At 33.9% G+C, this 16976-nt stretch overlaps 1 protein-coding gene across 1 annotated transcript in view; it reads left to right on the top strand.

The window, feature by feature from the left end:
• NCAM2 (neural cell adhesion molecule 2) overlaps positions 1-14257 on the top strand; it is a 413570-nt gene extending 399313 nt beyond the window's left edge. Inside the window, exons 16-18 of the mRNA XM_070406989.1 lie at positions 2456-2660; positions 4496-4615; positions 8657-14257. Coding sequence (XP_070263090.1) covers positions 2456-2660; positions 4496-4615; positions 8657-8765 — 434 coding nt within the window. The 3' untranslated portion in view covers positions 8766-14257. The remainder of the gene's footprint in view (positions 1-2455; positions 2661-4495; positions 4616-8656) is intronic.
• Positions 14258-16976: the final 2719 nt, after the last annotated feature.

A 16976-nucleotide genomic window follows, 5' to 3' on the forward strand; every position in this document is an offset into this window, starting at 1 on the left:
GAAATACATTTGGTTTTTCATAAAAATAACTTCAAGTAACCTTTAAGTTTTTTAATTTTAAGTTAAAAATATATAATTTTGTTTCTCTAGAAAGAAATAATAGCTATTTTAGCATCAATATTCCTTTCCTATAAGGTAATTTACAAATAAAATGTTTCTAAGTGTTTTTTACAAAGATGCAAGTGAAGCAGATCAATATATTGTTTAATTCTTTTAAAAAGTCACAAAATATTTATTATTTAAAAGCTAGCAGCTAAATCTAAAATAGTGATTATATTTTCAAGAGACTAATCAGTGCTTAATAAGAGATACTGTTGGTTGCCAATGAAAGAAATATTACAGATAAATTAAATTTTAGATTGTCTATTTTTTCACCAAAACTGCATTTTCTAGAATTTTATAATAGTGAAATGATAAAAATAACTTTAAATATTTGTTAAATTTTTACTTAGTGGTGGGCAGTAAGTGCTAGAAGTGTTAAATAGCCCATTCACAACAATCTTTTCATCACCTATGACCCAGTTTGTGGTGGTGATTGTTTTTATAACTGTCCCTGTTTTAACAAGGAGGCATCCCAGCCTTAAGTGATGGAACCAGGATTTTCTGACACCACATCCAGTGCATTTAAGTACAAAGCCAGATTTCATACTTTAAAAAATGAAATGGGGATGTACATAATGGACCAGATAAATCATCATTGATCTGTAAGATTTATTACTTATGAATGACTACTTGAAAGCAGGAAGGTCATAGAGTGAATATATCCACTGGAGCAAAAGCTCCATTGAACATGTATTTTCAACTATTCTCTTTTGAGCTTTAGTTGTTGAATCAGGCGCAGTACAGCCAAATAACTACCAATAAAGTGAATGTTGCTAAGAGACTTAGTCATTCTGCACAAAAATATACTAGCATTCAAAAGGTGTGATGTATTAAAGATCGACCCAGGAGGTAAATTCAAAGTTAGAATAATTATGTTGATTCTTTTGGATACAAATGTCTTTGAGTCATTATTAAAATGTTTGACCTAATTTTTAAAATCGTACTTAGAAAAACATTGGTTTTCATGTAATTATTCAGAAGTGGTTTTCTCAAACCTCAAATTTATATCTGTTTCTGTATCTTTCACTTGTGTCCAACATCAGTTACTTAGTAAGCATGCCATTATGATCTGGGCAATAAATTTCTTTACCATCATTAAAAAGGAAATTATAATTTTATAATGTTATGCAAACACATTTGAATATAATCATATTAAGAATCATTTTGGATAATTCCATAAAATTGTCCTATTTAACCCTCTTTTTTCCCCTTAGATAACACAATATCACCAATTTATTCTGGTTTCTTCCCACTGTGCTTATTTTCCTATCTATATGGTTATAGTTGTATAGTTACCTGTATTCAATCACAGACTTGCAACACTAGGTTTATTTTTGTGCTCATCCCTTTGCCATTTCTACTTTGTCAGTTAGCATATTCCATCCCATTTTCAATCACCTTTTTCGTGGATACTCTCGGTGTAGCTTCTGAGATTTCTTGCAAATATATGCCAAGAAAGAGTGGCTCCCATCATGCCCTACCTTCAGAAAGGTCATAAGTACCATAACTCTGTTAACATTTGCCTCTAGTCTAATATGATCTGTTAAAATATTAACTACAAAAATACAAGTACACATTTATTCCAAAAGAATGATTTTTAAAATATTCATGCACAGATATTTTTTAAAGTATTCTCTGTCAACGCAAAGTGCTTGGAGCCATCATTTGCAAATTTAAATCTTAACACTAAAATAATTCTATAAAGAACATTTATTTAACACTTTTTTACAGCAGTTTTGACTACATTTTCCTTTTTAAAAAGTGATGATCTATTAATGGCTATGACTTTCTGATAGAGTACAGCTACAGATATGATAATATTCATTATCTTTCCCACAGGGAATCAAGAAAGCTTTTGGAGAAGAGAGTTACTTAAGAGTTTTTAATCTAAAATAAATTGGTAAAAAATAGTTCAAATCACTACCATGTCAGTTGCTTAAAACATTGTTCAAAAACCAGACACTACCTCTCAACAGCCATGACACTGAACTCTTCTACGGACTATCCCTTCTTTTTTTCTTAAATATATTTTTTATTGATTTCAGAGAGAGAGGAAGCAAGTGGGAGAAAGAGATAGAAACATCAATGATGAGAGAGAATCATTGATTGGCTGCCTCCTGCACACCCCACATTGGGGATTGAGCCCACAACCTCGGCATGTGCCCGGACCAGGAATTGAACCATGACCACTTGGTTCATAGGTCAATGCTCAACCACTGAGCCAAGCTGGATGGGCTATCCCTTCTTTCTTGTTTTTAGTAGACTATTTGTCCAATAAAATTTATTTTTGAAGTAACTTTCTAATCTTTTCTAGTGTGAACTTTAATAAAATTCTTATTATTATTTTTTCAAGACACACTTTTTAATGGCCTTGGGCTTGGAGCAGTCATTGGCCTGGGAGTTGCCGCACTCCTGCTCATCCTTGTGGTAACAGATGTCAGCTGCTTCTTTATTCGACAATGTGGGTTATTAATGTGCATCACCAGGAGAATGTGTGGGAAGAAAAGTGGCTCCAGTGGCAAAAGTAAAGAACTGGAAGAAGGAAAAGCTGCCTACCTGTGAGTATCAGACACCTGCATCACAACACATTAAAGGAATGGCAAGGTCAAGCTGGAGTGCTTTATTCAGGGCTTTGTTCTTTCAGCATAGGAGAGTTTAACTATAAAACTATTGAGCACCAGTCTGGCTTCTTTCTGGATCTTAAATCTATATGATTTTAAATATAACATCTTAGAGCCAAATGACTTTGTAAACAGACTACTGTATTAAAAAATAAACCTGCCCTGGTGCAGGCTTGATCCCCAGTAGGGGGCATGTAGGAGGCAGCAAATCAACGATTCTCTCTCATTATTGATGTTTCTATCTCTCCCTCCCGCTCCCTTCCTCTCTGAAATCAATACAAAAATATATATTAAAAAATAAATAAATCTTAAAATGGAATCCATGGTAAAAAATTACTGTCATGATTTAAATTTTTTAAAAAAGTTTGATTGATTGATTTGAGATCCAGAAAGGGAGAGTGGGAAACATCGATTTGTTGTTCCACTTATTTATGCATTCATTGTGCCCTGTATGGGTATTGAAACTGCAATCTTGTATGTGCCCTGAATGGGCATCGAAACTGCAACCTTGAAATATCAGGATGACACTCTAACCAACTGAACTACCTGGCCAGGGTGTCATGAATTAAATATTGAGAGATAGATAAACAAGTAGGTAGGTAGGTAGGTAGGTAGGTAGGTAGATAGATAAATAGATAGATAGGTAGATAGATAGATAGATAGATAGATAGATAGATAGATAGATAGACAGATAGATATAGGGAATCATACAATTATATTTGGTCATGCTTTTTCCCACAATTTCTCAGTTTATATTGAATAAAAAACAGACATCAACAGTAATCTGAGTTAAAAACTAAGTTAAAATGAGTTAACATAAATTGTACCAATGCCTACAATTTTAAGAAGTGACTACATACAAGTTTCAAGATTGCCTACAAAGAAAATGTATGCTCTATGCAATGTATTATTACGCATTCTGAATTTACTCCTCCAAATTATAATCAAAAGATGACTATATATTAGAATTTGGAGTTCTCTGTGGCATTCATTTATTTAGAAAAAATATGAATTCTGAGAAAATATGCAGAGCTGAATTTTATAGAAAATGCAATGTAAGAGTAATTAAGAGGTTTTAATACTTATTTCTGCTTTGTGGTTTTTAGATAAATTTGTATCAAAACTCAAATTATAGCAGTAATTCATTCTTTTTTATTATTGAGTCCTTTATGTTGGTTTTTCTATGCATACATTTAGGCATATATGGTCTCATACATTATGGTCTAGGCTTAGGGATATAGAAAAACTCATTATGCATGGCTATATCATTTTTTATCTCCATGCCTATTTCAGTATTCCTAGGTAATTTGTCTGTAACCATTTCCCATGGATACACTGTCTAGATTTTTTTCACTTCAAGAGATGCTAAATTAGAAAGCTTACATTTTCAATTCAAATAAAATAGATTCAATTTGCAATCATAATGCCACCTGCTTAATTGTTGGACACAGAACATAGCAAAGAACAAACAGTAATTAGGCTCTATTTCACATTTGAATTGGATATTAATGTGTGTTTTATAGTGGGATCAATTCTCCAGTATCTATTGCTTTCTTCATAAGAACATGCTGTGCTTTTACAATGTCTTATTAACTAAATGAGTATCACCAAACTTAGTTTTAGTTTTCTTTTTACATGTTGAGGAAATCATATATTACATAATTATACATATTTACATAAGATATATACAAATATAACCCATGATGCATCATTTTTTACAATATGTGGGTAAGATTTTTCTTCTTCTTCTTCTTCTTCTTTTTTTTTTTTAGGAAAGATGGATCAAAAGAGCCAATAGTGGAGATGAGAACAGAGGATGAAAGAATTACTAATCATGAAGATGGAAGCCCAGTAAATGAGCCAAATGAAACCACACCACTAACAGAACCTGAGTATGTAGATTGAAATGCTTAATGATTTTTGGAGAAGTATTTGTAAATTTATAACATGGTATTCTTTTTTAGTAAATATTTACAAATGTGAAAAATTGTTGTTTTTCTATGAAACTTCATGTGAATGTCTAAAATCCATTTCCTCTTCACAAATTTCATATGAAATAGTTGTATCAATGTCAGGGGAAATGTACTATTGATACATATGCTTATAGTTTTATAGAAGAATGTCAAAAAAGACATTTTTTTGCACTATCCTCACTCTCTAAGAAAGTTATGCTTTGAAAATGTGATTGATTTTACTGAAATAAATACGTGTCTGGAAATTAGTCATTGTTTTGAATATAAATATGATAGTTTATAATAGCAATAAATAGTGTGACATATACAGAAGACGCTTTTAAAAAGAATATTTGTAAAGAGCAGGAAGAAATACTGTTAATATTAATATAGTAAATGGTGCTTGGTCTCTATTCAAGATTATGTTGTTTGTTTTTTTAAAAAATATATTTTATTGATTTTTTACAGAGAGGAAGGGAGAGGGATAGAGAGTTAGAAACATTGATGAGAAAGACACATCGATCAGCTGCCTTCTGCACACTCCCTACTGGGTATGTGCCTGCAACCAAGGTACATGCCCTTGACCGGAATCGAACCTGGAACCCTTGAGTCCGCAGGCTGACACTCTATCCACTGAGCCAAACCGGTTAGGGCAAGATTATGTTCTTTACTTCTTTTTGCATTCATCATAAATCCACTAAACCCATAGCAGGTATTTTAACTGAATCTTTAAAGATTATGAACATGAGTCTAGGTTCATGTATATAAAAATTAAAATGATTCAAACCAAAGGCAGTATTAAGATGTAACAATTAAGATGTAACAAGAGTAACATTTTATAACAAAACCATGACTGTCATACTATTCTTGAAATACTGCTCACCAAAATGACTCTTAAATGTCACTGGTTTACAAAACAAAAATTCCTTTTCCTTTACCAGGTAACATTCCCTTGCAGAAAAACTTGATTTAGGCTTCTCATCCTAAATCAAATTCTGAGTGTTGTCAGAGCTGATGAAAACATTTTGTTTCAGAAATACCCTCTATCTGGTCTCAAGGGATTGTAATGAGTAATATATAAGCAAATGCAATGTATTATTCTGTAGTTAAAGTTTTCATATGAATAATCAGGATATTTTTAGGATTGTATTTAGAAGTATTACATTCTGATTTGAAGTTAATTCTAGTAGAAGCAGCGGGCACAAAGTGAGTTCGATTGTCTCTTCTTCAAAAGTTATAAATCTTTTCAATGAAGCAAAATATTTCCCCAAAAACAAATTCCTGTGTATTCATAATCACAATATTATATGGATGGGCATGAAAATGAGTTAAGAAAATACCCTTGCATATGATAGACATATATTTTAAAATAATCCAGCAAACAGAAAGAAAAACAAAAAGATGATTTAATAACTACTCTCAGACTCAATCATAGAAAAAATACTCAACAAAAAAATATATATCATTAAGAGTAATCTTTTTAAAAATTACCATAAATATAAGTAGTAGATCTTTATATATGCAAAAATACACCATTCAAGAATTAGTTGAAAGCTCCGGTTAATTACAAACTCAATAACATAGTTCTTTGAATTAGAGATACATTAAGCCTATCCTAACTTCCATGGCAGCTCTAAATTTCTCTATGTTTTGATGCTAAAGTAACCCCTTGTTTTTACAATATTTTATTGTCAATGTTTTCAGTACTTGGGGATGGGAGAAAAGAAGAACTGTGACTGCACTGTTTATAATGTACCTGGTGCAAAGTAGATGCTACTTCATTTCCAGAAATAGATCTTACTAGATCTTGTCTATGAATTATTTTTGACTGATTAGTTTTCACATGGTAGCTTTTATCTTCAGAATGAAATGGATTATCTATTCATTCCAAAATATAAAATAAATTGCAAATACATCCCAGAGGAACTATTATAGTAGCTTTCATTCTCTCATAAATCAGTGAATTTAAAGTCATAATAGTGAATTGGAATTCTATTTGTAACTTAATTCTTTAGATGTAGAAAAATATTTTGGGAAGAAAAATTACTCCCAAAGCTATATACACAAAATGTAATAGTAAACCACTGAATTTGAGAAACATGCAAATTAACTGTCCCTCCGCTATACTCAAGCCATGCCCAAAGCCACGCCCACCAGCCCATCAGGAGTAAGTATGCAAATTAGCCCAACTAAGATGGCAGCAGCCACGAAGCTGGAGCGAGCAGGAGGCCTAGGTTGCCCCCGGCGATGGAGGAAGCCAAGCTTTCTGCCTGCCCTGGCTGGCCCTCAGCTCCGCACAAAGATACAAAGTTTTAACTATAGAAGATAAATAAATACCAGATAAAAAAGGAGAGGTTGGGAGCTTGGGTTGCCAGAGGGTGTGGCCAGTCTGAAAATGGCCCTTAGACCCTCACCCAGGCTGGTCAGGCACCCCAGCGGGGACCCCCACCCTGATGGGCTGTGGCTAGCCTGCAAACAGCCATCACCCCCTCACCCAGACTGGCCACACCCCCATGAGGTAAGGGTTCCCGCTGGGGGGCTTGGCCAGCCTGCAAACAGCCATCAGCCCCTCACTCAGGCTGGCAAGGCACCCCAGCAGGACCCCCTGATCCGAGACACCCTTCAGGGCAAAACAGCTGGGCCCCACCCATGAACCAGGCCTCTATCCTATATAATAAAAGGGTAATATGCAAACTGACTCTAACAGCAGAACGACTGGGAATGACTGGTCACTATGACACACACTGACCACCAGGGGGAAGACGCTCAATGCAGGAGCTGCCCCCTGGTGGTCAGTGCACTCCCACAGGGGGAGCTCTGCTCAGCCACAAGCCAGGCTGCCAGCTGCCAGCACAGCGGTGGTGGCGGGAGCCTCTCCCGCTTCCTCAGCAGCGCTAAGGATGTCTGACTGCAGCTTAGGCCTGCTCCCCGCTGGCAAGTGGACATCCCCTGAGGGCTCCCAGGCTGCCAGAGGGATGTCTGACTGCCAGCTTAGGCCTCATCCCCCGGGGAGTGGGTTTAAGCCAGTAGGTGGACATCCCCTGAGGGGTCCCTAACTGCGAGAGGGCTCAGGCTGGGCTGAGGGACCCCCCCGCCCCATGTGCATAAATTTTTGTGCACCGGGCCTCTAATATATAGATAGATAGAGATAGAGATAGAGATAGAGATAGAGATAGAGATAGAGATAGAGATATATTTAATTACTGGTTACATTCAATATTATTTTGTATTACTTTCAGATGCACAGTATAGTGGTTGGAAAATTATGTACTTTATGGAGTACTAAATCATTCTGTGTGAACTTTAACACTGAGAAAATTGATAAATATGTTAATATTGTAAAAAAGTTTGTTATTGCTTCATAGGTAACAATTGGAAACAACTCTGCAAAAAGTTTATAAATGACACACAAATAAAAATAAAATAATAATAGTGAATAGAGATCAAGTAAAGAAAATAGTAAATATAAAAAAGTAAGAAAGCCCTGAAATATATTTATTTGCATTAAGTTGTGAAGAATATTGCCTATTCATCCAGCTTCTGAAAATAATGTAACAGAATATGGCTGCAACTATTGATTGTTTTTACTAGAAAAACTTTTAAGTCCTAGTAAATCATCTAGTGGACAGATGAAAATGTTTTGACTTTTTTACATTCCAAAACACTTAATTATATTTTAATATTATCAACTCATTATCAAATTTAAGCCTCCCTATAATGAATGATTTGGTGCATATAAATTTACAAATATATTATTTCCTTTATCATTGTTCATCACACCACATTCTTACTGTGAACAATATTGCTTCATTCTCTTTTAGATTATATTTTTTCAATTTAATAATACTTTAATAAGATCTCATTATTTTATTCTAGTAAATGTAACATATTTCCTTCTACAAAACAGCAACTTAAATGTTAAGGCATCCTACTTAAAGTGCCTCAACACATGAAGTTTATTTTTTCTACATTTTCTTCCAGAAAACTGCCTTTAAAAGAAGAGAATGGGAAAGAAGTCCTCAATCCTGAAACTATAGAAATTAAGGTTTCTAATGACATCCAATCAAAAGAAGACGACAGCAAAGCATAACACCGAGCTTGCAGAGGCGGGAACAATGCTACAAAGAGCATTTGGATTGCAGTGACCCTATGACCAAAACTATTCCATTGACCTTAATTTCTTGGGAAACTTCTAGCTTGGAATAGCTTGTACACATATACATATGATCAAATACTCCTGCCCATGGTCCATTTCCTTTGTTGTTGTTGTTGTTGTTGTTGTTGTTGTTGTTTATTTTGTTAAGAAATTCTATATAGAGACCTGACTGGCACCAACTCTTGGGTATCAATTTGACTCTATGATTGAAGAAATGCAATTTATTAGATGGCTAACGTGCTCTACTAGTACTTCTTCAGAACTATATCTCATACCACAACCTCTCCAAAAAATAGGAGTTTAAACAAAACAAACAAAAAACTTTGTGAGCTAGTTGTAAAAGAGAACCCTGCATGTTTTCAATCCTATATTGGGCAAATAGATTATTAAAGTGGATTTCAGTTGAAGATGAAAACACTTGATAAAGGTAACACTTTTTAGGAGAATTCCAGGGAACCCGGTCTTGAATAAGCCAGCTATCTTTAGCAGATATTAGAAATGGAGATAGACTTTGGAAAACTGTTTTTAAGTTACAGGTATAGACTGATGTGCCAGATCAAAATTGTTACCCACTTGAATGAATATTAGTTGTATGTAAAATTAGAGTAGAAAGATTCCGTAAATCTCTTTCTATATGCCATATTCACTCACAGTGGATTACACATACACACACATACACACACACACACACACACAAATGTATTGCAAGTGAAAATAATATTGACTTCTGCCCTCAGCTTCAAGTAATAAAGTAAATTGAAATGGGAATAATATCAATGTTGTCTTGATATATTTATAAAGATGTGATTATCTTTTACTTTTAAATAAATTTAACAGAAAACAGGTCTTTAGCATTTCAATACTTTAAACCATATCTACAGATACATTTCCCCCCATTGTTTTAGATAATCTTTGTTTAAAAATTCATTTTTAAGGGTTATAGGTCAATCATAAATGTAATTGGCTAATGGGAGTTAAAATCCTTAGTTTGGTTGAATTAGGAGAAGTTAAACATTTAAACATGCCATGAAAGTGTCAATGCTAAACAATTGAATTACTACCATCTTTTTATTCTGGATGTTGTAGCTAGAAGTCATTTTAAGATTTTGATAAACAACTTTGGTTGAAGAAATCCCTAAACTATACAACACAAACTTTCTAATATTTCTCAGTCAGGCCTATATCTGAATAAAATACTTATCAACTTCCAAGCTATGCAAGCTCCCAGAGGTAAAAGACTGAAACATAAATTTCAGTTATATGTAAGGTAAGAGGAAAAAAAGTATTTATAACTAGAGGCCCGATGCACGAAATTCGTGCAAGAGTAGGCCTTCCTTCCCCCCGCTACCAAATCCAGCTTCCCTCTGGCACCAGGGACCCGGGCTTCCCTCTCAGCCCCGGTTTCATCTGGAAGGTCGTCCAGAAGGATGTCTGGTCCAATTAGCATATTATGCTTTTATTATTATAGATTATAAATATACATACCATTGGGAGCAGGTTTTAGATTATTTCTTACCCTATAGAGCCAAAGTTTTCTTTGGGCTCCATCATATGCATAATCTTTAGTATTCCAGGGGGATTATGGTTCACATATTGACTGGTTGGGGGACACATGCCATCCTTTACTATTGATAAGACATTGGAGGAAAGTTCTAACACTGCAGAGTGACCTGCTTTAGGGTGCCTCTATTGAAATAAACTGATGGATATTAAATGTAAAGTTAATGCCACTTATGGACACTTTTATATACAAAGTGCTGAAAACTATCAGCCAGGGATAGACAGCAACCAATTTTCCAAAATGTTGGTAATCAGCAAGACAGGATTTGCACGTTCAGGTACTAAATCGCCAGTGTCACCGCCCTAATGTACAGGTTACGATGCAGGAATCTCTCCTTGCTGTCCTTTCTGGCATATTCTGAAGTAAAAGAAAAGACTTCCGTGCCTATCTAAGAATTTTAGTAGGAATTATCCAACTGGTCTTTTTGCTGGATTTGTTGCCGTTTAAATTATGCTTCCGTTTATCATCCTTTTGCTTTATTTTACTGTTTGTTCACCCTTTTGTATCGATGTGCTAAAACCAGTCAACATACTTGTGCAAGGTAAATGGGCTTAGTAAAATGTCAAGGAAGCAATAGCCACAAATGCTAATTCTTCCTGGATAGGGCTACCCGATTTTAAGCTAATGATGGTGAAAGAATTAAGAAAACTTAGAAAGCATCTTAGCATGTTTACTACTGTTATATCCGTGCTATACTTCAAGACCAGAGAAATCATAATAAAGAACAAATATTGTTGTGGGCTTTTTTTTTTTTCTGTTTGAAAGTTCGGTTTCTCTCTTTTCTTTGGACTTTCCTTGGAAAGCAACTTACCTACATGTTACTTTTATATATACTTGCTGTTGAGTTTCTTGCCACTAATGTGGAGTAAGGTTCGGAGTTTAAGAGGTCATTGGGAACTAACCGTAGACTTTGTTTCAAGTGCACTGTTTCAATGGTCTGAGTGGTCCTTATCTCTTGTCCTTGAAATGTATGCCCTGCAGGAGCAAGGCGATACTGTGATAAACTTTTTTTTTTTTTTTAACATTTTTATGTAATGCTCCAAATTACTCTATTTGTAAAAGTTTCCATCTAAGAGATGGATTTTAGTAAATTGTAAAGTATGAACAGAGTTGAAATCATGTTTCCTCTTTTTCATTCTTATTCTAGACTAAACAAACATATCCATGTAACTGAAAAAATGTTATTTTTACTATCGGAGACTACTCTTAAGTGTTAGTATCAAAAGTCAAAAGAGTTGACTGATTATGTTAAATAATCAGGACCTGTGGTACTTTAAATAAAGAAGCAAAGATATAACTAAAAAGATATTGGTATTTCTAGACAGGTTATGTGCAATTAGGCAATGACAATCTATATTCAACAACATAAGAGGAAACAATAATGTCAGCATTTTAGCACATATATTGTTTTTAAAACTGGAACAAAGTAATGTGTTAATGTATTTTACAATAATTTGCAGAGAAAGTTAATTAAGAATTGTAATTTCTAAAGATTTATTTGTTATTTTTATGCATCAACAGATTACCATTCTATTGATACTGATGTCTAACATTAATGTAATGCTGTTCAAGTTTTCCTTTATTTTTAATACTAATACTTATAGAAGCATTTTCAAAGACTATTTCATCCAGGAAAGTTTACATGAATCTTAGTCTTTGAATTAAACATTTATATAAATAGAAGGATTTTATTAATCAATTATTTATTTGAGTGCCAATAATTAATTATAATTTTATAATCATTCCTTTATTTTATGCTTCTTATTTTAAATAATTAATATGTATTTGTGCCTTTAGATTAGCATGACAGTCTGCTTTTTAAAAGAAAAAACACAACTGCAATTTTTATTGACATATTTTGCTCCTATCGGTGACAATTGAATGATACCATTTTAATTACATTCAGTGAATAAGTGCAGTTCAAGCTGCTTTACCCTAAATACAAAATCTAAATATAACAAATTATACTGTACTATTTCCACTTACGACAAAAAGTTCTTTCAATGCACAAAAAATATACTTCCTTTGTCCTGCATTGTTCTAAACGATAATATATTCTAGATATTGTTGAAATTGAGTATTACCAGTTGTAAAACAAAGCAACAGATGACTTTTTAAAATAGGGCACATTATTATGGTGTCACTTGGTTCAACATTATTCCTGTTATATATTGATTTGGGAGCACAAATCATTCTTTATTGTTGATAAGATAATCACTGGTGAAAATATCTAAACTGAAGTGGTAAAAAGAATAATCTCCATTCTTAATTTTAAAAATATTAGAATAACATATTGCAATTATTTATTAAAATTGCAATGTTCTTTTTCATGGAGAATAATCTAAACGCTCAATTTCAATTCCTTATAAAGATATTTTTTATAAGCATATCCAGAGTGCTTATTCAACAAACTTATGAGTAGGGGAAGATTTTTTTTAATGAGATTGTTTGCATTATTTATCTTTAGAGATAAAAGATTTGCATTCTATTAACCCTTTGAAGCATTATTACAATTTCTCTCACATTGAAATTGCATATGGATGTATTAGCATATGCTAAAATTAAACTGTGGAAGGTCACAGAAACGAAATACTTAAATCCTAAAAAAATATTTCAAGAAAGTATTCAACCCTTGGGCTTAATAATATTCTGAGATGAAATAAATATATGTGTAAATGAGAAAGTTATAAAAGGGCCTCTATATAATAGTTGCTGAACAAATATAATTTCCTTCCAGGTCCCTTCTCTTCTTTCTTTAAAAATTTCATTTACCCATGTAAGTGAAGCTATTTTACAGCATTATACAGGAATATTAATTAATTAATTATTCCCCCCATACTTTTATATTCTATATAATAGTTAATATTTATTTGATAACATTTAATATTCTTAGAAAAATAGTTCGTTATTCACTATACAATTTTATCAATGGCTTAAAAACATTAGTTTGTACCTTCTTTTTAATTTTTAAAAATAATTTTTAGGATTTAGGACACACGATGTTTATAAGTTTTATAAGTATTAACATAAAATCTTCCCATATACATTTAATATTTCCAATTTTTTTTTTTTTTCTGAAATGAAAATATCTTTTGGCATCTGCTTTTAGCTTCCCTTATAAAAGAATTAGCAAAACACTGACTGTTGGAGCATTTTAAATCACAACCAGGCATAGAAAAATAGAGGAACTAAGAACCCCAGAGAGTGCAGACTGAACTCCTACCTTATGAAGAGGTCAGGACTTAGCATGAGAAGAGCGTGAGCAGGGACTAGGAACATTGCTTAGTTAACAATGAAAGCCAACGCTCCTGATGCAAAGGAGAAAACGAAGTGAAATCCAAAGGAGAAAGTTAACATTAGAACCTATGATTCCATTTTGCAAATAGGATTTTTTTTTAGCAAACAACATGCATTATATAAAATAAATGGTAATGTTGAGAACAAACATATTTGTTTCAATTCTTAAAGGAATGTTCATGGTTTTGCATTTGCCTCTAAACTCTGTTAGGAATACGTGAACTTCTTAGAAATAAAAGTTTCAAACAACTTTTTTTTTTATGGTATGTGAATTCTATGCTGTGTTCAGTATGCATTAAAACATAGTGTTATTTTCTTTAACTTATATATTCCATTCAAATTCTATATTCTTACGTTAGTTAGCTACCACAAAGTTTTCTTATTGTTTCAATATAATATGTTCCTCTGAAATGCTGTATATATATGTCTAAACTGTAAAAATTATAATGCAAATGTTGAAGTTTTGTATTTATGAGAGACATTGAAAGTATGGCTTACAGTAAGTATATCAAAATTGTCACTTCACCATTTGTATATTAATAGTAAATATAATTTTACTTTAATAAAGTGTTGCATTTTATGTTTATTTTGAATAACATCTTTGTGATGAGTGAGCTTATGACTTGATAAATACTTTTAAACATTTCCGAACATATCTCTATATATTCAAAAGAAGAGAACGCTTTCTGGCATCCTGCCTCGCCTCCAGTCACCATCCTTTGGCTTCTACACTGTGCTCAAGTGAGAGTTTAATGAGTAAACAGTTGGTAAGAGCAGCAGTTCTCAAAATGTGGTCCCAGAGCGGCCGTTCAGACACTTCCGGGGAACTTGTTAAAAATGTACATTTCTGGACTACAGCACAGACCTACTAAATCAAAAGAATCTGGGAAGGGGCTCAGGAGTGTGTGTTTTAACAAGCCTTTTTGGTAACTCTAGGGCACACAGAAGTTTGAGATCCAATGGGTTGAACACACATGGTGAGTGGCAACTTTAGATTAGCATCTAGTACATGATGAGATTTTATTTCTCCTTATTATATAGAATATCATCTTGTAGAACTTAATGAGTTATAAATGAAGGGAAGCTAATCATTCCTCACCTGCTTTTTACTAGTTGGTGTCACTTCTTTTTCGCCAGTGTAAAGTTTAACTTATTCGTAAAATGAAAAAAAAAACAAAAACAAATAATAAAAATAGAGAATGCCAAATTTTCTCAAGGGGGGCAACTTTCAATACAGGCCTTCCAAATTTCATAAAGTAAATATACAATGGGGATCGAACCCACAACCCAGGTATGTGCCCTGACCGAGAATCGAACCCGGGACCTCTTAGTTCATAGGTCGATGCTCAACCATTGAGCCACACTTAAGAGACAGACAATAAGTAAAGTCCGATGATTTCATAATCCATTGAATTACTTATTAGTAAGCTAAATTCGAGGTCTCAAAAAAGTTGAAAGCATTGTTTTCCGTTTTTTTATTTCCTTTTCTTCTTTCTCAGCTTTTACTGGAAAACAAATTAAACCAACATGTAGTAGCTTAAAATATCAACAATATGTATTTTTTTACTATTGACAATTATTTTCCTTCATATGGTTAGGTAAGCTCATTCAGGTGGCTACTGGCTGAAGAGGGACCTTACGAATGGAAGCCCCAATGTGCAATTTTTAACAAGGTTCTGTTTACATCTCACTTGCAATGTCCAAGTGATCAAATACAGTCATGTGAATAAACACATAGCCAATGTGCCTGCAGAGGGCCTGGAAGGAAAAGGATGATTTATTGAGCACAACCAATGTTTTAGTACAGCACCCCCTTCTTCCCTTTCCTAATGTTTCACATCCCTTTTCACATGCAAAATCCACCCACCCCAAGGGGACACCAAGACTTCCAAAATCTTGTGTTACCAGGATCAACCTTAAATTTCAGAATTTATTCAACAAAATAAATTTCAGGAGCCAATACCTCTCCTCTGGTGTTACACCTTGGGTGTAGCTCCTCAGTGCAAATGCATGGGCATTTAAAAGATGTTTTAACTGCCCCAAGAAACTGTTACAGACAATTGAGAGATAGGGGCAGGACAATAGCAATAGAGACTGCTATTCAAAAAAAAAAATGAAAGAAGGAAGAAAGGAAGGGAAGGAAGGAGGGAAGAAAGGAAAGGAAGGAAGGAAGGAAGGAAGGAAGGAAGGAAGGAAGGAAGGAAGGAAGGAAGGAAGGAAGGGAGGAAGGAAGGAAGGAAGGATAGGGGCATTAGACAGTTACATTTTTGTAGAAATTATAAAATTCAGACAAATAAAAGTTACTAGGCCCATCTGCCTCCAGGGTCTAGAATTTTCCTTGAGTAGGATCTCATTCTATTCCCTGGGAGAGATGACTAAATCTATTGCTCTCAGTGGCTCTCTGAAATAGTCTTCCTTTACTGTAGGAGATGGTGTATGACTGTAGCTGAGTACATTTCTTGTCCCTCTTCCTGGCCAGATATAGTGCCTAGAAATTTATTTTCAATGAAATGAAATCCTATTAAGTTCAAGCTGTTACAAATCTTTAAAAAACAGTGTTGTGAGTTTTTTAATGTATCAAATTATAATAGCTATATTAGACAAAATCCACACTCAATCTCAGGATAGTTCCCTCTCTCTGTTGGGTGGCAAAATGCAGTGCTATTTAATAATACCTCCAAGTCTTTTTTTAAAAAAAAAGTGAGGAGAGAGGGATAGCAACATTAATGATGAGAGAGAATCATTGATCGGCTGCCTCCTCCTCCATGCCCCACACGGGATCGAGCCAGAAACCTGGGCATGTGCCATGACCTCCAGGTTCATAGGTCGATGCTCACCACTGAGCCACGCCGGCCAGGCTCTAAGAGTCTGAAAAGCCCATTCTTTTCATTAAGAGGGCCTACAAGGTACTTCCTTAAAGGTCTGTCACCTAAACAAAAGACAACTTGATTCGATTTTGATCTTGTCTCTGTTTTACTGGCAATACCCTAATTTAATATATATCCTTATGCCATTTATTACTTTGAGAAACTTTTGACAGCTGGAACGTATGGTAATGAGAAAACGAGTCTTGGGTGGAAAATAATTCTCTAAATTCTGCTTGAAATTGAGCATATGTCTTGTTAGCACATCTCTCTCTTGCAACACTTTATCTTACCTGAGGGAGAAAAAAAAAAGACAATTACCACTTTAAATTTGCTGCCTGGAACTCTACTTAGTCAGATTCAGGAACTCATTTCTTACCTTTTATTGTTTCCTAATTTGTCAGAGGCAACAATTTTCCTAAG

Source organism: Myotis yumanensis, unplaced genomic scaffold, assembly GCF_028538775.1.
Source record: "Myotis yumanensis isolate MYYU_CA2020_CCGP unplaced genomic scaffold, mMyoYum1.0.hap1 SCAF_2, whole genome shotgun sequence".
NCBI lineage: Eukaryota > Metazoa > Chordata > Mammalia > Chiroptera > Vespertilionidae > Myotis > Myotis yumanensis.